Source organism: Triticum urartu, chromosome 5A, assembly GCF_056163025.1.
Source record: "Triticum urartu cultivar PI428250 chromosome 5A, HENAU_Tu73, whole genome shotgun sequence".
Taxonomy (NCBI): Eukaryota; Viridiplantae; Streptophyta; class Magnoliopsida; order Poales; family Poaceae; genus Triticum; species Triticum urartu.
Window position 1 is genome coordinate 676199217 of NC_141877.1, and position 20544 is coordinate 676219760.

The following is a 20544-nucleotide window of genomic DNA, read 5'->3' on the forward strand; positions in this document are numbered from 1 at the left end:
ATAGAAATTGTCTTTGGCTGCCCACTAGATTATTCTGCATGAACTTTTCGGACATGGTCAGCCATATTCAAATCTTTGATATACTATAATCAAAGTTCCCTTTTGAGATGCCAAAGCAACACTTTTTTCTCTTTAATAAACAAAGAAGCAAATTAAGGTACTCCATCTGAATTTTTTTTTGAAAGGTACTCCATCTGATGCACCTGTTAGTAATAATTACTGTGAGTAATAATTTTGATTGTGTCAAACAAGGAAGAAATCGTGGCACGTGGATCCATGCATTAACGCACCTAATACCACTACTATATGTAACAGCCCCTGTCATGATCACGTCAACCAGATATACACTTGCCTGGTCAAATTTCTCTCCAAGTGGTTGATTACTTTCAGGAAGAAGCAACGACATTAATGGACGATGGAGAGCCAGAGTAGTTAACATCTTCTTATTAAATGAAGGATCACGTTTGCTGCTATAGAAACATATGAAGTTAGTGCCTGCAAAGAGGAGATGTATAAATATACAGATCTAAACGGAAAGACATCTCACTAAATGTGCATTTTTTGTCGCATCCAGTTATCATGAAAATATCGACAAGATGATCTTCAGCCAGCAAGTAATATCAGAATGGTCAGCAGTTACAGACAAAAAGATTCTACTGACATCTACAGAATTGTGTAGTGTACTGGTCACACACTCACACAGGTCAAAAAGCATTGACATACAGGAGCTCTCACTACCAGTGTTAGAAATTTTAAGTAAATAAGTATAGCAAACGTCTCGAGGTACTGCCAGACAGCAGGTAGGTTATTTCTCTGCACAGACAAAAGTGTGTCATTTGAGTGACCTTGCACTGCAGTAAAATAGCAATTATGCATGGAAAATAAATTGATCACTAAATGTTCTGGATCCTTAGGAATTTAAACTCAAGAAACGTTTGCATTATACACAACTGCATAAAATAGGAATTATGCATGGAAAATAAATTGATCTCTAAATGTTCTAGATCTCTAAATGGGTCTCTAAATGTTCTACGTCCTTAAGAATTTAAGATCTAAAGAGAAAAACTAAGACTATTCGACCTGTTTGAAACTAGGGGCTTAGCTATGTGGAGTGTGAGTCTTCCGAGATGCGCAAAGGACCAAGCCGACGACAACCAGGGAAAATGAGAATTATGATATACTTGGTCATTGTAAGAACTGCTGAGCACGAGGTCAGTCAAAGAGCAGCTGAGAAAAGCCAAGTCATGTTTTTTTAAAGGAGGATAAACCCCTGTCTCTACATCACTACGATGCAGACAGACATTTCACTACCAGAAACGTGACTAAGCGTGTGGGCTAGTAGCCGTCAGGAAAAGAAATATGGCCGTCAGGAATATAATTCCTGTCGGCCAACCGACAGGAACAACCCACAGCCATAGCCTGCCAGGAATGAATGAGTATGCCTGACGGAAGGCCCACAGGAATATTAATGCTGTCGGTTATCCCTGACGGTTGGCGCACAGGAAAGAAATGTTGCGTCAGATTTATGCTTCCCGGAAAATACATATTCCTGTCGTCCACCTGTCAGGAAAGACCGTCAGGAAGGACTTATACCTGTAGGTTCAACCGACAGGAAAATTATACTAGGTTGCTGCAGCACGCGCTCATTCCTGTGAGCCGTTGGCCGTCACGGTTACATCATGATGTTGATTTTTTATTTCATATTCCTACCACAAAAGCAATGTGCTTAACCCAGGTTCTACAAATGTTGCATTATTTCACAGAAACCATATGAGAATATATTTATATGACAACATCAAACTTCATATAGCATCATCAGTTCCATACATATATAATTACACTACAAGGCTACAAAGGTACCATCCACAAAAGGATCTGCTAACTACAATAATACTAGCAAAATACACCGGCTTGCAACTACCACCAGATGTATCAACATCAGTTCCATACATACACTACAAGGCTACAAAGGTACCATCCACAAAAGGATCTGCCAACTACAACAATACTAGCAAAATACGCCGGCTTGCAACTACCACCAGATCTTAGTTCTCATTCCTAAGCCATACCAGATACACAAGTCCACAAAAGAGCATATTACGACCACATATACTCTGATGTTATCATGTTGATTGAGCAATCAGTTTCCGCCATGGTTGGCTGCGTCAACGGTCTGATCGCCGACATTCCCAGCGGCTTCATCCTCCTCGCTTGACTCCATGACATCATTGTTGCCATCAACCGCTTGCGAGCCGGCTTGAGATGAGTTATTTGTCCCCTGAATCAAGAAGTAACCTAATTGTTATTTAATCTGATTTAGAACAATAAAAATACAATACTTTGTTGGATAACAAGTGGAGACAACATAACCAAATGAACCAAATAATATCCATTTATTGATTAATGCTTGGCACCAAGAACTGATTTTGTCTAGGCTACTTTCAAGTTCCAATCAGATGGACCTTAAGCATGACAAGCATTATTTATACGGAAATTGGGCACAACAGCTAAAGAATCTTGTGAGAATAGACAAGCTCACAGATGCAAACATCCAAACAAATTAATACAGAACATGAAAAACAATCTCATATGCAACACAGTGTTGATATTGCAGCCACATCAACGTAGACATGTCAGAAGGAACGCACAAAACTAAGTTGAGTAGTGGACATCACACATTCATCCATATGATATATACAACTTCAAGTTTCTCATACACTTACTTCTGGTTGCGAAACAGCTCCATGGCTTAGTATATGTAGTATATGAGCCGGCAACTCTTTTCCTATCTCCTTGAAAAGTGCCTGCAAACAAAGAAGAAATGTTACTAGAGTTGATACTTGAGAAGTTAAGATCCATTGCTTTAGAATGTGGGCATGAATTTGTACATACAGTTATGAGCTGCCCATGCATATCTACTTTCTGCTGTAGCATCTCCTTAGCACGCCTGAGTTCTGCATTTTCTTCATTAACACGCCTGAGTTGTTCCTTCTCTCGAATGTGAGCGAAATTGATGCACTAGCATTTCTTTTTCTAGCTGCTGATTTAATATCTGCTTTCTTAATAGCCCCATCGGTTTTGAGCAATATCCTCAGATTTCAAGCGAGCTTCTCGTCCCCTCCCCATGTTGGTCTTGTATTCCTTTGATGTCCAATAACGACATAGTCCAGGCCATGCAACTTCCTTGCACCATGGTATCCTACTCTGGAGGTATTGCTCATATTCGAGTTCTCTTGCACAAGCCATCGAGTCATCAAGCTTCTCTCCTTGATTCTCATAGTAAAGCTTCACAGCATCCACACGAAGTTGGTACAACATGTCTTTCACCTTTTTCCTTGCATATGTGTCAATAATCCGGTTAGCCTCTTGCTCAATTTGGATTCGGGCACTGTCATCTTCCTCGTCATCCACATGCAGCTCAAACAAGTTCTACATGTTCAGAAATTTACAGATCAGACTTTTACAGCAATACAAAGATATGTATAATAATAATTGCAATTGCTCCAAAAAAATTGTACTTACCCAAAACTCTTCCTTCACACGATCTGCGGCTGTCCGCTGCTGAAAATCTAGAGTCGAATCATGATAGTAATCGTACCACTCTGGAATGAAGCCACGAAATGCAACTGGTAGCAGCCGTTCCATGAAGATATGGTAATCATGACTTTTAAGCCCAAAAATCTTCCTTTGCTGGAAGCTAACTCCTCTTTTAAAACCCGCTGCATATCCATCGGTAAATTTCAGCTCTTTAAACCATTTAAGAATGGTTAACCTATCATCTTTCTCAATGACAAACGGTGCCCTTGGCTTGAACCACTTCCCATTGTCCTTCAAATGCAAATGCTGCTTAGGGCGATGGCATATTTCTTCTAGATCTTTTCTTGCCTTCACATTATCTTTAGTTTTATTAGGAATGTCAAAGCATGTGTTCCATATAGCTTCTGCTACATTTTTCTCATTGTGCATCACATCGATGTTGTGCCTAAGCTTCAGTTTATCAAAGTATGGAAGATCCCAAAAGCAGCTTATGTGGGTCCAGTTGTGCGATTTATTATAGTTATCTGTGTCATATACATTTGCAACCATGTGAGCTCGCACTTCCTCCCCTGTCAAACGCCTTGGTGGCCCCTCAAGCACTATTGTATCCTTTCTAAACGAATTGGCTTGGGTTCTGAACTCATGGTCAGGAGGTAGAAAGCGCCTATGGCAATCAAACCAGCAAGCCTTACGCCCATGCGGAAGTGTAAATGATTTTGAATCACTCAAGCATTCTGGGCAAGCTAGCTTCCCATGAGTGCTCCACCCAGCAAACATACCAAAAGCAGGGAAATCATGGACTGACCATAGAAAAGCTGCTTTCATTAAAAAGTTTCTCTTCACAGAGGCATCCCATGTATTAACCCCCAGCCACAGTTCCATAAGCTCATCTGCTAATGGTTGCATTAGAATGCCCAAATTCTTTCCAGGATGTTCTGGACCAGGTATCACAAGACTAAGAAATATAAACTCTGGCTTTAAGAGAAAATCAGGGGGGAGGTTTAACGGAGCTACAAACACTGGCCAACACGTGTATGGAGCAGCAACCAAACTATATGGTGTAAAACCATCTGTAGCTATGACAAGTCGCACACTTCTCGGATCACATGAGAATTCTGGAAAATCCTTATCAAAATCTTGCCAAGCCTCGCCATCACGTGGGTGGACCATCTTATCAGACCCGGAAGGAGTGTGAGAACGCATAAGCTTTGCGGTCTCCTCATTGGCATACAACCTTTGCAATCTATCTTTTAGAGGGAGGTACCGCAAAACTTTACGTGGGATTTTCTTTTGGCCTTCCTCGTAACGAGATGTGCCACAAAAGTCACACTTCTCTTTATGTTTGTTATCTTTGTAATACAACATGCAATTATTTTTGCACACATCTATTTTAACATATGGCATACCAAGACCTTCTAAGAGTTTCTTGGATTGGTAGAAGTCTTCGGACAAATTAGATTCAGGAGGCAAAAGTTCATGGATTATTTTTAAGGTATCATCAAAATGTGCAATGGACATGTTGTATTGTGATTTCATAGCCAGCAAGCGAGCTACAGCAGAAAGACGTGTGTGTTTTGTATTCTCATGTACCAATTCATCGGCACTACTGACCATCCTATAAAAAGCCTTGGCAGAGGAGGTTGGCTCCTCAGTAACCGGTGGAGGATGGCTACCACCTAAGTCAACCAACATATTGTCCATTCGATCAGTTTCATTACAGCCCTCTTCATGATGTACTAAAGGGACAGATCCATCAGCAGCAGCTACAAAACTCTCACCATGTTCTGTCCAGGTTTTGTAATTTGGCTTATACCCATGTTTATACAAGTGTTTCTCTACAATGTGCCTTTCTTGCGGAAAATAATTCCGACATTTGGCGCATGGACACTTAATTTTACCACCTTCAGCTACGGAAGAGAAGGCCCGGTCTATAAATCGTGCAGTTTCTTCAAGCCATATATTAGAAGGGACTTGACCAAACACCCATCCACTATACATCCAATCACGGTTCTCCATTATTTAACCAAGAATTCATACTGAAATAAAATTCACAGAAATGGGGATATTTGAGAAAAATAATAGCATACTAAAGGGCAGCAGCACAAATAACAATTCACAAAAAGACAATTGTTTCAGACATAAATTTAAGAGCTCAAAGCTATAACTTACCAATATACTTGTTCAAGCTGGGAAATTACGGCGTCGAAAAGGGTGGCTAGCCAACTCCCCTAGCTGTTTGCCGATGTTTCTGGAAAATTATACGTGTTAAATTCACTTTACTAGAATAAAATAGATAGCAGGTAGATGTCATAGAAGCTACAACCTAGAAAAAATAAACACTTATATGGTCATGTACAGAAGCTACAACATGTTAGCTGTTCAGTGAGGTTGCTACAGACGCTACAACATACATCTAAGAACAACAAAAACTAATCTGTTCAAATCAACCGTATACTAATCAGACGTGCCTAAAATAGTTTCAACTAAGCTTAAACGCTACACAAGAAATAGAGCAAGCAAATCTTAGATCCAGGAAAAGGAGGTGATATATTACCAGAGATATGAAGACAGAGGGCTTGTGATGCAGCGAGCAGAGGAGTACGGACAGCCAGAGGTGAAGATGTGTAAAGTCGAATGGGGGGACTAGTACGGGAGCTCGGTGGGGAGGCGGGTGCTGGTGCTCCGGCGGGTGGCGAGGTGGAGACCGGCGCTACGCCGGTGGTGAGGCAGATGCGGGCGGAAGAACGGCCTTCCGCGGGAAGGGGAGGCAGCAGCGGCGGTGGACTGGAGGATGGTGTGGCGGCGGCTGCGGCGGTGGACCGGACGATGGTGGTGGCGGCAGTGGACCGGACGATGGTGGCGTTGGACAGGGCGATGGTGGCGGCGGCGGTGGAGTGGCAGGAGACTGAATTGGGGATCGAGGGTTCTGGAGACTGAACTAGGGATCGAGAGGGTTCTGTTAGCCCTCTCATTTTGTACTGGGCCTAATTCTGTGAGCCCAAACACACAGGAAAATAGAAAAAATGGATGGGCCTCGGCTAAAAATGCGCGAGCAATGAAATCCGGTGGCGCGAAGTGAGAGCCCGAGGGCGCGAAGGGCCGAAAGCTATTTCTGTGGGCCTCGACCCACAGGGATATATTCTTCCTGTGCGTTTACTCAAAGCCTACAGGAATATAGTGCAAAAACCTGTCGGCTACAGCCCGACCTACAGTAAAACGGTACTTTCCTGTGAGCTTACGTGGGGCTGACAGGAATATAAGTTGGCTCACAGACTTAGTCGCGATTCTGGTAGTGTTTATTAATAAAGCCAAGTCATGTAAGCCAATTGTTTTCTAGCTGTAGGATGACAGAAAGTCACCAACTCATGCGTGGGCTTCTAAAGACGTGGAGTGACTACTACACATGTTCCTCCAGAAATTGCTATATGATGTGTGCGATCGAGCATTTCAAACAATGAAATTGTCCCTTTTCAAAAGAAAAGAAAAAGTCTATGAAATTGTAGATTTGCCAATAGATTATTTGTCATGAAATCCAGCAGCATAAGATGACACAGTAGGTAGCGGACTGTGGCAACAAGCGGAAGAAATCAAGGCGCGTTGATCCATGCATGAATCCACATAATACACCTGCTATTTTGCAGCTGCCCCTGCTAGCATCACGTCAATCAGTTTTCTTTTTAGAAAGAGGAGGATAACCCCATCAACCAGATATTTACCTGGTCAAATTTCTCTCGCAGTTGTTGAGTAATTATAGGAAGAAAGCAAGGATCTTAATGCTTAGTGGACGTTCCTAGCTAACCAAAAGGAGAGCTATGAAGATGGAGCTTTTTTATTTTTTTGAAAAGGGGGAACAAGCTATGAAGATGGAGCTGAGCAGGAACTTTTCATATGATCTTAGTAAGAGTAGTTAGTTTCCACCTTGCTACGATTCAATCATGACCAGTTCATTGTAAATATAAATCTAAGAATCAGACCACACCTGCTTCTTTTTTGGAGTAAACAGAACTCATAAACTGATTAATTACTTGGAAGTGTTTGTTTGAGTTTCCATACACTAGTCATCAACCCTGTGCCTTCGCACGGGCAGTGATTTTGGAAAAACAACATTTTGTAAAACATCGCACAATTCTGTGGTAATGTAGTCATCGTCTCGTCCGCCCGATGCCACCGCGCACCTCCGGTACGAGCCGCCGCTCGCTGCCACTGCAGCAACCCGCAGTCCCGTGCGCCGCCGCACCGCGTCTCCGTGCCAGGGGCCACTGTGCCTCCACGCTCGTCGCGCCGAGCTGCAGCGGCCTCTGTGCCACCATGCAGGTCCTCAGCGACCTCCTCGCGTTCGTGACCGCAGTGCTTGTCGTGCGTCGCCGTCACCACGCGCTCTCCATTGCGCCGCAGCCGAGACCTCCATGTCCGCCACGGATGCCACCGCGCGCCACGGCCCCGAACTTGGTAGCTCTGATGCCAATTGATGGGTTCAAGCCCTAGCGCTCTCTCTCTCCCTCTCTCTCTCTCTCTCTCACGTAGCTCTCGCACTCTCTTGCTGCCCTCTCGCGGTGATTCAGGCACACGAACGCCCGCCGCACAAGAAGGAGAACAGGGAGACAGTGACACGGTGATTTCCTGCGCACGAACGCCCGCCGCACATACGGCACTTTCCTTCAACACGAATTGAATCCGCAGCAGTACAGGTGAAGGTATATATACGCACGCACACGCCCGCCGCACAGGTGAAGGTACAGGCTGGACGTATGACGAGGGTGCGGGATGGTTCAGGCGAAAGTTCGGCACCTCGACGCTGGTGGAGGTGATGTCTTGGTAGTCACGTCCATCTTTGGATCGTCGTCATTGTTCTCCCACAGCCGACGCGATGGTGGCGGCGCAGTGCGTCATGACCCTCTTGGGTTCGTCATCGGTGAGTGTAGTCTTTCAGTCGCGGTGGCGTGTTCAGAATGGTACGGAGATCCACCGTATTGCTTGCACCTATCTTGTACATGCAGCAATGACCTCCTTTCGTCATCTCTGCTCGCTGGTAGGGTCAAAGCTCCTTGGTTTGGGCAGACGGTCCTCTCTAATAGCAGTTGGGTGGTGTCGACGTGACAGAGTCCAGCGTTTTCTTCAAGGTGGCATCTGGTTAAATGTCATCATCGGTCCTGGTTGAGTCTTCAGGTGGTCCCGCCTCTCCTGTGCTTCCTCTCGCGGCATGCTAGAGGCGTCTAATTGGGCACTTCTGGTGCTTGTTAGTGTGTTTGTCTTGGTTTGTCATGCTCTCTTTGATCATCCTGTATGATGATTTCCTCAACACCATATATCGTTCAGCCAAGCGGCCGAAGTCCGTTTTGTGATAAAATGCTTCTATGAGATGCTTGTTACAAAGAAATAACTTAAATAATATTCATTTTGGGGGTGTTAGGTAATAATCTATTCTTTTGTACATTTACGCGTGTTTTCTATATGTATGTTGGAGCAAATTTTTGGAATCTGGTCTCCGGTGTGCCCAGTTTCTAAAACTTAGTAAAAATCATATTTTTATCTCAACTTCAGAAAAACAAAAATAATGCTCATAAGTTTTTTGATAAAACGATCCACCTCATCAAAATTTCATTAAAGCAACCGTCAATTGAACTTACAAGATTTTTGAACCAAAAGGAAGCTAAAAATATTACAAGCAGGAACCGCAAATTTCTTATAGCATACACCAGAAAGCAAGAGAGCAGAACAATGACTCTAGGAGGCTACTTTTGCACATTCAACTTTCACATTTAAATCCTGAGCACAATCGGGCTTCAACCATCGCATACTTCGCACGTATTGCAACATAATCCTAGGTGTTCAACCCTAGCATCAAACATATACTGGATTACCATATAATCGTGTATTGTTTCCTTTTTTTGACCTAGTCATCTCTTGTTTCGGAACAAGGGAAAAAGAGCCTAAAATATTTATTTTTTATTGAGAAATACGAAACATTAGAACCAAAAAAGCATATGAGATCATATCAGTGTGCTAAAAATGATATTGTCAATTATTCAGAAGGTAGAAATACATTCACTCATTACAGACACAACAATGGGATGACATATGCTCCATTTATTTTATAGATTAGGATGCATATCTACAAACTCAAACATGTCCTTAATTTGCGCACTGGTCCTCCGTGTAATAAGCCAACCGTTTCACTTAGTTGTGGTTGTTCTCCCAGAACTGGGCCTGAAGCCAGTCTACTGTATTCTTTTCCACCTGAAACGCCTTGGCAAGAACATCATCGGATATTTGTGGGTCTGACCCAAACACCGCATTGGCAATTGTGATAGCCCCTGGGTTCTGGCTGCTGAGCGCGGCAATTGCAACGGCAGGCTTGTGGGGGTTGGGGTTGAATTGGAAGTGGATGAGCCCCACGGGGAAGACGAACACATCACCTTTGTTGAGCACCTTCGAGAGGAACTTGTTTCTGTTTGGGGCGGGCTGGTTGGATGTAACAAAGCCAACATACAATGTCCCCTCGAGCACCGTGAGGATCTCAGTGGCGCGAGGGTGCGTATGTGGTGGGTTCTGACCCAAGGGAGCATAGTCAATGCGCGCAATTGAGATGCCGAGGGTGTTGAGTCCAGCAATCTGCATGACGTTGATCAAAGTGACGTTGGATCCAACCTTGTTGGTCACCCTAGGCTTGTCGAGGGCGGCTGCCTTGAAGAAGTCATCAACGTTAACCTCCATTGGGTTCTTGCAAACAAACCCATTGACACGTACTGGTGCATAGAAGAGATTTATAATGTAAGCTTAGGTCTTACAAAGTTGTTTCGACTTGCATATAATTTCCAGAAATTCATTTCAACATATTTATTTGGTGAGAACATGATGAGAAACCGGATAGTACCTGGTGAATTCATGTCAGCGACACAAAAGTCCTGGAGGGGGCTAGGATCGGAGGCAGTGGCCTGCCATGAGACCAGGGCAAGAAGAACAGCGAGGAGAAGGAAGGAAGAGGAGGATGCCATCTGATCTTTTTCTCTCTCCTGTGTTTCTGTTTGTGATTGTGGCGTGAGTGATGGTTTGAACATGCAGGGATGTATGAGTTTATATAGCTGCAGCGAGCAGCGCCTGAAATCGTTAGCAATTGTAGACTTAGTCAAGTGAAACCAACCAACCAATTGAACTGGTCTCTTGCTGCTAATTAAACTACTGCATATACGCCCATTTAAGACACGTTTTCCCTTCAAAGAAGTAATGCAGAGTATACAGCCATATAAAGCTATTCTATTGTGATGTGCACGGCTGAGTAGTAATTATGAATGTTTCTCCATCTCACCCGAGTCGCCACAATGCATGCAGGGTCAATTTCAGGAAAATTCACCACCCATCACTATTAAGGAAAATATTTTTAAGAGAAGAAACATCTGGCACTAGTTTAATTCGATATCATATACTTGGTCATAGTCGGAACCGGTGCGGACGAAACCAGTCAAAGAGCAGTTGAGAAGCCAAGTCATGTAAGGCAATCAATCATTTTCTAGCTTGATGCCGACATAGATGAAGTCACGTACTCACGCGTAGGCTTGATTCATGGGCGCATGATTTCTAAAGACATATAGAGTGACTACTACCCCTGTTCTTTTCAGTAGTTGATACAGAATCATGCGTGCAATCGACCTTTTCAAACTATGAAATTATATATTTGCCAATAGTTTTTTCATGAAATCCAGTAACAGAGGGCGACAGAGTTGTTAGCAGATTTGTAGCAGCCCCTATACGTTATCATCATGTCAGTGGGATATTTACTTGGTCAGATGTCTCTCGAAGTGGTTGAGTACTTGCAGGAAGAAGCGACGACATTAATGGACGAAGTGCCCAACCAAAAGGAGAGCTGATACAAATGCCATGACGATGGAGAGCAGGAAGATTCCATATGATCTTAGCAAGACTAGTTAACATCTTCTTGCAAAGAGTTTTATCATACATGACCAGTTCAGTGTATAAATCTAACAATCTGGTTAGCCTTGCTGACAAAGTTCATGGCACCAGACCTCACCTGCTTCTTTTGCTATTGTAAATAGTACTCCCTCTGTAAAGAAATATAAGAGCTTTTAGATCTCTAAAGTAGTGATGTAAATGCTCTTATATTTGTTTAAGGAGGGAGTACATACATTAAAAAGACTAGGCCAGGTGGCCAAGTTATAAACAGATTAATTTCTTGGAGGTGTGTGTTGTTGGGTTCAATAAGCCGTGGCGACGATCGACGCGGTGAGCGCGTGTGCGAGCATGCGTGGACCGGGTCGAACACATCGGGATCGCGGCGGGGTTGCGTGGGTAGCTGTGCGTGTGTGAGTGCGTGAGCCAGCGCGTGTGTGTGCGGGGCCGCGCGGTTCTGTTAGCGAGCAAAAGGGAGGGGTAGACCGCATCGGGCGCGGGGGGTGGCCGCGGCGATCGCGTTCGGACGCGATGCGCGGGCGCGACCAGAGCGCACGGGGCGTGGGGGAGTGGGGGAGCGAGTGGGTGCGAGGCGAGGCCTGGCATGTCAGTGCTCGTGGGTATAAGACCCCGGATCCTCCCTGTAGCTCGTTGGCAGGTTGAGTTCGAGCTCGAGGTAATGAACAAGCCGTATGTGCGTGCGGCTGGGGCGTTCATGCGCCGGCAAACCACATGTGCCCTGTGTTTTCTCCTTCATCTTCCTCCTTTCTTCGTTGGTTCGTGCCACAAAGAGAGAGAGAGAGAGAGAGCTCCGAGAGAGGGAGAGGGAGAGGGAGAGGTAGAGCTAGGGTTTAGGGTTTGGCGCCAACAATTGGCATCAGAGCTTCAGGTTGAGCAGCTCACCGGAGTCCATGGCGCTGGTTCCACACGGCGGCGGCGGCGCGGGCAGATCGGTGTCCATGAACATGCTGATGCTCTCGTCGGAGAACTACACCATGTGGGCGATCAAGGCGCGGGCGATCCTTGATGCCTACACGCTGTGGGAGGCGGTGGCATCGGCGAACGACGCGGCGGTCAACGGCAAGAAGTGCAAGATGGCGAGGGCGATGATCTTGGCGGGGCTGCCGGAAGATGTCCTGCTGCAGGTGGCGGCGAAACTCACTGCAAAGGAGGTATGGGACTCCCTCAAACTGCGTTTCGTCGGCGCTGAATGGGTGCGCGCGCCGAGGAGGGCGACGCTGCGCGGCGAGCTGGATCGGCTGAAGATGGAGGACGGCGAGTCCCTGGACGTCTACGCCGGGAGGCTGGCAGGGATGACGGCGAGGCTCGCGAGCCTGGGCGAGACGCTGAGCGACACCGAGCTGGTGAAGAAGCTCATGGAAACGGTGCCGGGCCTTCTCTTCCCTGTCGTCGCCGGGATTGAGCAGTTCTGCATGCCGGAGGAGCTGACGTACGACGAGGTGCTTGGGCGGCTACACGCGTTCGATGAGCGTGTGCGGCGCCGTGGGTAGAGCGGCGGCGAGCGGGCAGACGGCCAGCTTCTGTACGGTGCGGCGCAGTGGTGAGCACGGGAGTGGTGCCAAGGGGGAGCACGGGACGATGATGACGACGCACACAGCATGGCGACGCGGGATGGCGGCAACAGGCGTGGTCGCTGCTACAAGTGCGGTGAGCGCGGCGACTTCAAGCGCGATTTCCCAGAGCTGCGGAAGGCGCCGGCGGCGGAGCGGGCGCTGCTGGCGGACACCGACGTCGAGGACAACGGCCTCCTCTAGGCCACGGCTTAGGGGGGGGTGTTGGGTTCAATAAGCCGTGGCGACGATCCGATGCGGTGAGCGCGTGTGCGAGCGCACGTGGATCGGGTCGAATACGTCGGGATCGCGACGGGGTTGCGTGCGTAGGTGTGCGTGTGTGAGTGCGTGAGCCAACGCGTGTGTGCGCGGGGCCGCACAGTTCTGTTAGCGAGCAAAAGGGAGGGGTAGACCGCGTCGGGCACGCGGGGTGGCCGTGGCGATCGCGTTCGGGCACGATGCGCAGGCGCAGCCAGAGCGCGCTGGACGTGGGGGAGTGGGGGAGCGAGTGGGTGCGAGGCGAGGCCTGGCATGTCAGTGCTCGCGGGCATAAGACCCCGGATCCTCTTTGTAGCTCGTTGGCAGGTCGAGTTCGAGCTCGAGGTAAAGAACAAGCCGTATGTGCGGCTGGGGCGTTTCGTGCGCCGGCAAACCTCCTGTGCCCTGTGTTTTCTCCTTCATCTTCCTCCTTTCTTTGCTGGTTCGTGCCACAGAGAGAGAGAGAGGGAGAGGTAGACCTAGGGTTTGGGGTTTGGCGCCAACATGTGTTGGCAGTTTTAGTGTAGAAGGAAGTTTCCATTAGATGATTTAACTGCTTCTATCACAAGCATCTTACAAAGAAACAACTCAAATGATAATTGTTTTTGGGACTCAGATATCTACAATGGTTTTTCTGGGGAATGATCAATCAAACTTACAAGAGTTTTGAACCAAAAGGAAGCTAAAACAATACATCCAGGAAAAATGGAACTAACGGCAACCAAAACAGCAAGTTTCGTGGCAATGCAAACATAAACTATCTTTCATCGCCGGAAAGACAGACCACAAGAACGACTCCAGGAAGCAACTTTTGCACATTCAACATGCACATTGCAACCTCCGAGCACATTACCATATAATCATATGGTCATTTATTCGCTTCTGATTAAATTTTTGCATAAACTCCTCAAGTTTCCTTTTAATATGCCTAAGCGTTACTGCATCATCTGATGTACGGCTGAGTAGTATATTATGATCATTTATCCATCTCACCCAAGTCGGCACAATGCTTGCAGGGCTGGTTCCATGAAAACTCACCACCCACCACCATAGTTTATTAGATATCATATACTTGGTCATTGGTGAGAACTGGCCCTCACGAGGTCAAAGAGCAGCTGATAAAAGCCAAGTGACGTAAAGCAATCGTTTTCTACCTAGACAAAGTCACCTGCTTAGCTTTATCTACTCCCTCGCTTCTTTTCAGTTGCTACAGAATGCGTGCAATCAAGCTTTTCAAGCTGTGGCCACTAACATAAGCAAATTATATATTTGTCACTGGATTTGTCATGAACAATACTGAGCACAAGATATGGCATGGGATAAAAATAACATACACATAATTATACATTCATAGATGTGTGTTAGCAGCTTAACATACATGTTATTAAAAAGCATGGTTAGAGATATTATGGAATATCTTGCCGTCCTCCAAAACCAAGGGAAAAAATAAACAGAGAGACTTTGCAATATGAGTCACCTGGTGTTATACAAAATATTAGGTTGGAAGGTGACGTCGTAGTTAACGGATTGTGTCAATGAGGAAGAAATCAAGGTGCGTCATTCCATGCATGAATGCACCTAATACACAACTATTATATGTAGCAGCCCCTGTTATCATCACATCAATCAGATATTTACTTGGTCAAAATTTTCTCAAAATGGTTAATTACATTAATCCACGCACACATAAACAGTGACGATAGGGAGCAGAAACAATTATATGATCTTACTAAGAGTACTTAACGTCCTCTTGCTAACAGGTTGATCATGATCCATTTCAATGGGTAAATCTGACAATCTAGTCGGCATTTCTTGTGTAGGCTCATGACACACCTCGCATGCCTCTTTTGTTAGTGTAAACAGCACACCCAGTGACTTGGGCTGGGTGGCCACTCATAAACTGATTAATTTCTTGGAGGTGTGTGTGTAGTTTTGATACAGAAAATATGTTTCCATCGGACAAATAAAATGCATCCAGAAAGAAGAAGAAGAAGACAGGCCCCAACATCATCCTGGTGGACGACATGAGAGGCTATCTCCGCCGCCGGCCCTAGACCCACACACTCTTCGCCTCCCTGGTAGCCATTGTTCGGCACTACACCGAGCAAAGCCCCGGGAGATGGTAGGTGCTAGTGGGATGCCCCTTCTCTCCGCTCCACCCCGTCCTCTTTGTGGGCTAAACGTAGCACCTCACGCCACCGCCGCCGCTATCCCTCGCCTTCGGAGGTGAGCCGCCGACCTGAGATTTTGTGGCATGCCTAGTGGGGTCATGGGTCATTTGGTTTGTGCGTGGATCAGGGAACTCTACCTGGAGCCGGGCCTCTCCCAGATCAGCCAGCATCGTGGTCGTTGACCTGTGAGGGGTGATTGCGGTGAGACGGGATGTAGCTTCCCATAGCCTCTCATGGGTGAGGTTCCACTGCAGGTGAGATACTCCTGCCCCCACCTAGAATGGTCAGGTGGGTTTGTTGGCGATCTTAGGCCCGACCGGATCTGGTCATGGTCGTGGACTTGGACCGGGTCGAGCCTCGCTATGGTTTGATGGCCTTCTCCGGTGACCTCGTACCAACATCTTGGTGACGAGGCATGGGTTTGGGGTGTCATACGTTGAGGTGATGGCCCTGGACGGCAGGCTAGACTTCTGGCAAGTGTGCGGGATGGTCCAAGCGAAATTTCTGCGCCTCGACGCTGGTGGAGGCGATGTCATGGTAGTCACATTCCTCTTTGGGTCATCGCCATTGTTCTCCCGCCATCCTAGCTCGGGGTGAAAACCCTCCGCCCCAGCGGACGTGGTTGTGGCAGTGCAATGCGTCATGACCCTCTTGGGTTCATCATCAGTGAGTGTAGTCATCTTTCCATCGCGGTGTCTTGTTCAGAATGGTATGGCGATCCAATCGACCCTACCTCAAATTTGGTGACTTACCGTATTGCTTGCACCTATCTTGTACACGCAACAATGTCCTCCTTTCATCATCTCTACCCACCGGTAGGGTCAGCACTCCTTGGTTTAGGCAGAGGGTCCTCTCTTAGAGTAGTTGGGTGGTGTCGGTGCGATGAAGTCCAAGGTTTTCTTCAAGGTGGCGTGTGGTTGAATGTCGTCGTCGGTCCAGGTTGAGTCTTCAGGTGGTCCAGCACTCATGTGCTTCCTCTCGGCGGCATGCTGGAGGCTTCTAATTGGGCAGTTCCGGTAGTTGTTAGCATGTTTGGCTTGGTTTGCCATGCTTTCTTTGATCATCTTGTATGATGATTTCCTCAACACCATATATCCTTCAGCCAAGCGGGCGAAGTGCATTTTGTGATAAAATGCTTGTATGACAGGCTTGTTAAAAAGAAACAACTCAAATAATATTCATTTTTGGGGGGTTTTGGTAATAATCTTTTCTTTTGTGTAATTATGCATGTTTTCTATATGTATGTTGGAGCTAATTTTTGGAATCTGGTCTCCAGTGTGCCCAGTTTCTAAAACTTAGTAAAAATCATATCTTTAGTTCACAACTTAAGAAAAACAAAATTAATTCTCATAATTATTTTGATAAAATGAGCCACCTCATCAAATTTCCATTAAAGCAACCCTCAATTGAACTTACAAGAGTTTCAACCAAAAGGAAGCTAAAATATTACATGCAGGAACCGTAAATTTCTTATGGCATGCACCAGAAAGCAGGAGAGCAAAACAACGACTCCAGGACGCAACTTTTGCACATTCAACTTTCACATTTAAATCCTGAGCACAATCGGGCTCCAACCATCGCATACTTTGCATGCATGTATTGCAAGATAATCCTAGGTGTTCAACCCTAGCATCAAACATATACTGGATTACCAGATAATCGTGTCTTGTTTCCTTTTTTAACCTAATCATCTATTGTTTCGGAACAAGGGGAAAAGAACCGAAAACATTGGATTTTTTTTAGAAATAAGACACATTAGAACCAAAAGAACATATGAGATCACATCAGTGTGATAAAAACTGATATTGTCAATTATTGAGAAGGAAGAAATACATTCACTCATTACAGACACACAATGGAATGACATATGCTCCATTTATTTTATAGATTAGGATGCATATCTAGAAACTCAAACATGTCCTTAATTTGCGCACTGGTCCTCCGTGTAATCAGCCAAGGTTTCACTTAGTTGTGGTTGTTCTCCCAGAACTGAGCCTGGAGCCAGTCTATTGTATTCTTTTCCACCTGAAACGTCTTGGCAAGAACATCATCGGATATTTGTGGGTCTGACCCAAACACCGCATTAGCAATTGTGATAGCCCCTGGGTTCTGGCTGCTAAGCGCGGCAATTGCAACGGCGGGCTTGTGGGGGTTGGGGTTGAATTGGAAGTGGATGAGTCCGACGGGGAAGACAAACACATCGCCTTTGTTGAGCACCTTGGAGAGGAACTTGTTTCTGTTTGGGGCGGGCAGGTTGGATGTGATAAAGCCAACGTACAGTGTCCCCTCGAGCACCGTGAGGATCTCAGTGGCGCGAGGGTGTGTATGTGGTGGGTTCTGACCCAAAGGAGCATAGTCGATGCGTGCAATTGAGATGCCAAGGGTGTTGAGTCCAGCAATCTGCATGACGTTGATCAAAGTGACGTTGGATCCAACTTTGTTGGTCACCCTAGGCTTGTCGAGGTTGGCTGCCTTGAAGAAGTCATCTGCGTTAACTTCCATCGGGTTCTTACAAACAAACCCATTGACACGAACTGGTGCATAGAGGAGATGTGACAAGTAAGCTCAGATCTTACAAACTTGTTTCGACTTGCATATAATTTCCAAAAATTCATTTCAACATATTTTTTTGGTGAGAACAGGATGACAAACCGGATAGTACCTGGTGAATTCATGTCGGCAACACAAAAGTCCTGGAGGGGGCTAGGATCGGAGGCAGTGGCCTGCCATGAGACCAACGCAAGAAGAGCAGCGAGGACAAGGATGGAAGAGGAGGATGCCATCTGATTTCTCTCTCTCTCTCACTCTCTCTCTCTCTCTCTCTCTCTCTCTTGTGTTTCTGTTTGTGGTTGTGGCCTGAGTGTTGGATTGAACATGCAGGGGATGTATGAGTTTATATAGGTGCAGCGAGCAGCGCCTGAAATCGTGAGCAATAATAGACTTAGTCAAGTGAAACTAACCAACCAATTGAACTGGTCTCTTGCTGCTAACTAAATTATTGCATATACTTTACAGGTTCCCATTTAAGACAGGTTTTCCCTTCAAAGAAGCAATGCAGCGTATACAGCCATATAATGCTATTCTATGGTGATGTGTACGGCTGAGTAGTAATTACGAATGTTTCTCCATCTCACCGAGTCACCACAATGCATGCAGGGCCGATTCCAGGAAAATTCACCACCATCACTATTCAGGAAAAGATTTTTAAGAAAAGAAACATCCGGCACTAGTTTAATTTGATATCATATACTCGTCATAGTCGGAACCGGTGCGGACGAAACCAGTCAAAGAGCAGTTGAGAAGCCAAGTCATGTAAGGAAATCAATCGTTTTCTAGCTCGATGCCGACATAGATGAAATCACCTGATCACACGTAGGCTTGATTCATGGGCGCAAGACTTCTAAAGCCATATGGAGTGATTACTACTCCTGTTCTTTTCCGAAGTTGATACAGAATCATGTGTGCAATCGACCTTTTCAAACTATGAAATTATATATTTGCCAATAGATTTGTCATGAAATCCAGCAACATAGGACGACAGAGAGTAGTTAGCAGATTTGTAGCAGCCCCTGTACGTTATCATCATGTCAGTCGGATATTTACTTGGTCAAATGTCTCTCGAAGTGGTTGAGTACTTGCAGGAAGAAGCAATGACATTAATGGACGAAGTGCCCAACCAAAAGGAGAGCTGATACAAATGCCATGACGATGGAGAGCAGGGAGTTTCCATGTGATCTTAGCAAGACTAGTTAACATCTTCTTGCGAAGAGTTTTATCACGCGTGACCAGTTCAGTGTATAAATCTAACAATTTTGTTAGCCTTCCTGACTAGGTTCATGGCACCAGAGCTCACCTGCTTCTTTTGCTAGAGTAAATGGTACATCCAGTGACTAGACTAGGCCAGGCGGCCGCTTGTAAACTGATTAATTTCTTGGAGGTGTCTGTTGGCAGTTATAGTATAGAAAGAAGTTTCCATCATATGATTTAATTGCTTCTATCACAAGCTTATTACAAAGAAACAACTCAAATAATAATTGTTTTTTGGGAATCAGATATCTACAATACTTCTGCTGGGGAATGATCAATCGAACTTACAAGAGTTTTGAACCAAAATGAAGCTAAAACAAAACATTCAGAAAAAATAGAACTAACGGCAACCAGAACAGCAAAATTCGTAGGGCTGGTTCCATGAAAAGTCACCACCCATCACCATAGTTTATTAGATATCATATACTTGGTCATGGTGAGAACTGGTGCGCATGAGGTCAAAGAGCAGTTGAGAAAAGACAGGTGATGTAAAGCAATCGTTTTCTACCTAGATAAAGTCACCTTCTTAGCTTTATCTAGTCTCTCCATTTACTTAAGTTTTTTATTTTTGCGGATTCCATTGAGACAGAATGCTTGCACTCAAGCTTTTCAAGCTGTGGCCACTAACATAAGCAAACTATATATTTGTCAGTTGTCACCGGATTTGTCATGAACAATAATGTGCACGAGATATGGCATGGGTTAAAAAGAACATACACATAATTATGCATTTAACTATATGTGTTAGTGGCCTAACATACATATGATTAAAAAGCATGGTTAGAGATATAATGGAATATCTTACCATCCTCCAAAACCAAGGGAAAAAATAAACAGAGAAACTTTGCAATATGAGTCACCTAGCTAGTGATATAAAAAATACTAGGTTGCAAGATGATGTGGTAGTTAACGGATTGTGTCAATGAGGAAGAAGTCGAGGTGCGTCATTCCATGCTTGAATGCACCTAATACACAACTATTATATGTAGCAGCCCTGTTATTCTCACATCAATTGGATATTTACTCGGTCAAAATTTTCTCAGAATAGTTAATTATATTAATCCACGTGCGCATAAACAATGACGATAGAGAGCAGAAACAATTCATGTGATCTTAGTAATATTAGTTAATGTCCTCTTGCTAAGACTTTGATCCTGATCATTTCGATGGATAATCTGACAATCTAGTCGGCTTTCTTGACTAGGCTCATGACACATCTCACCTGCCTCTTTTGTTAGAGTAACCAGTACATCCAACATCATCGTCGCGGACGACACGAGAGGTGATCGCCGCCG

The 20544-nt window shown here is 45.3% G+C and overlaps 4 protein-coding genes across 4 annotated transcripts; 1 reads left to right on the top strand and 3 right to left on the bottom strand.

Moving 5' to 3' along the window:
• Positions 1–3060: 3060 nt before the first annotated feature.
• Positions 3061–5553, bottom strand: LOC147974028 (uncharacterized). Its single transcript, XM_087522333.1, has 2 exons — positions 3523–5553; positions 3061–3429 (listed from the first exon to the last, which is right to left on the bottom strand). The coding sequence occupies exons 1-2, from the start codon at positions 5551–5553 to the stop codon at positions 3061–3063; spliced, it is 2400 nt and encodes a 799-aa protein (XP_087378459.1).
• A 3983-nt stretch (positions 5554–9536) lies between these two features.
• On the bottom strand, positions 9537–10610 carry LOC147974029 (germin-like protein 8-11). Its single transcript, XM_087522334.1, has 2 exons — positions 10412–10610; positions 9537–10283 (listed from the first exon to the last, which is right to left on the bottom strand). The coding sequence occupies exons 1-2, from the start codon at positions 10593–10595 to the stop codon at positions 9715–9717; spliced, it is 753 nt and encodes a 250-aa protein (XP_087378460.1). The 5' UTR covers positions 10596–10610; the 3' UTR covers positions 9537–9714.
• Positions 10611–12353: 1743 nt separating this feature from the next.
• On the top strand, positions 12354–12953 carry LOC147974030 (uncharacterized). Its single transcript, XM_087524878.1, has one exon. It carries the CDS (start codon positions 12354–12356, stop codon positions 12951–12953), a length of 600 nt encoding a protein of 199 aa, XP_087381004.1.
• A 4279-nt stretch (positions 12954–17232) lies between these two features.
• LOC147974031 (germin-like protein 8-5) lies at positions 17233–18318 on the bottom strand. Its single transcript, XM_087522335.1, has 2 exons — positions 18105–18318; positions 17233–17976 (listed from the first exon to the last, which is right to left on the bottom strand). The coding sequence occupies exons 1-2, from the start codon at positions 18223–18225 to the stop codon at positions 17408–17410; spliced, it is 690 nt and encodes a 229-aa protein (XP_087378461.1). The 5' UTR covers positions 18226–18318; the 3' UTR covers positions 17233–17407.
• Between the last annotated feature and the right edge of the window lie 2226 nt (positions 18319–20544).

Coding starts and splice junctions, on each gene's coding strand:
- LOC147974028 (XM_087522333.1), bottom strand. CDS start 5,553: ATGGAGAACCGTGATTGGATGTATAGTGGATGGGTGTTTGGTCAAGTC. Junction 3,430..3,522: donor GTGTGAAGGAAGAGTTTTGG/GTAAGTACAATT, acceptor CTGAACATGTAG/AACTTGTTTGAGCTGCATGT.
- LOC147974029 (XM_087522334.1), bottom strand. CDS start 10,595: ATGTTCAAACCATCACTCACGCCACAATCACAAACAGAAACACAGGAG. Junction 10,284..10,411: donor CGCTGACATGAATTCACCAG/GTACTATCCGGT, acceptor TCTATGCACCAG/TACGTGTCAATGGGTTTGTT.
- LOC147974030 (XM_087524878.1), top strand. CDS start 12,354: ATGGCGCTGGTTCCACACGGCGGCGGCGGCGCGGGCAGATCGGTGTCC.
- LOC147974031 (XM_087522335.1), bottom strand. CDS start 18,225: ATGGCATCCTCCTCTTCCATCCTTGTCCTCGCTGCTCTTCTTGCGTTG. Junction 17,977..18,104: donor TGCCGACATGAATTCACCAG/GTACTATCCGGT, acceptor TCTATGCACCAG/TTCGTGTCAATGGGTTTGTT.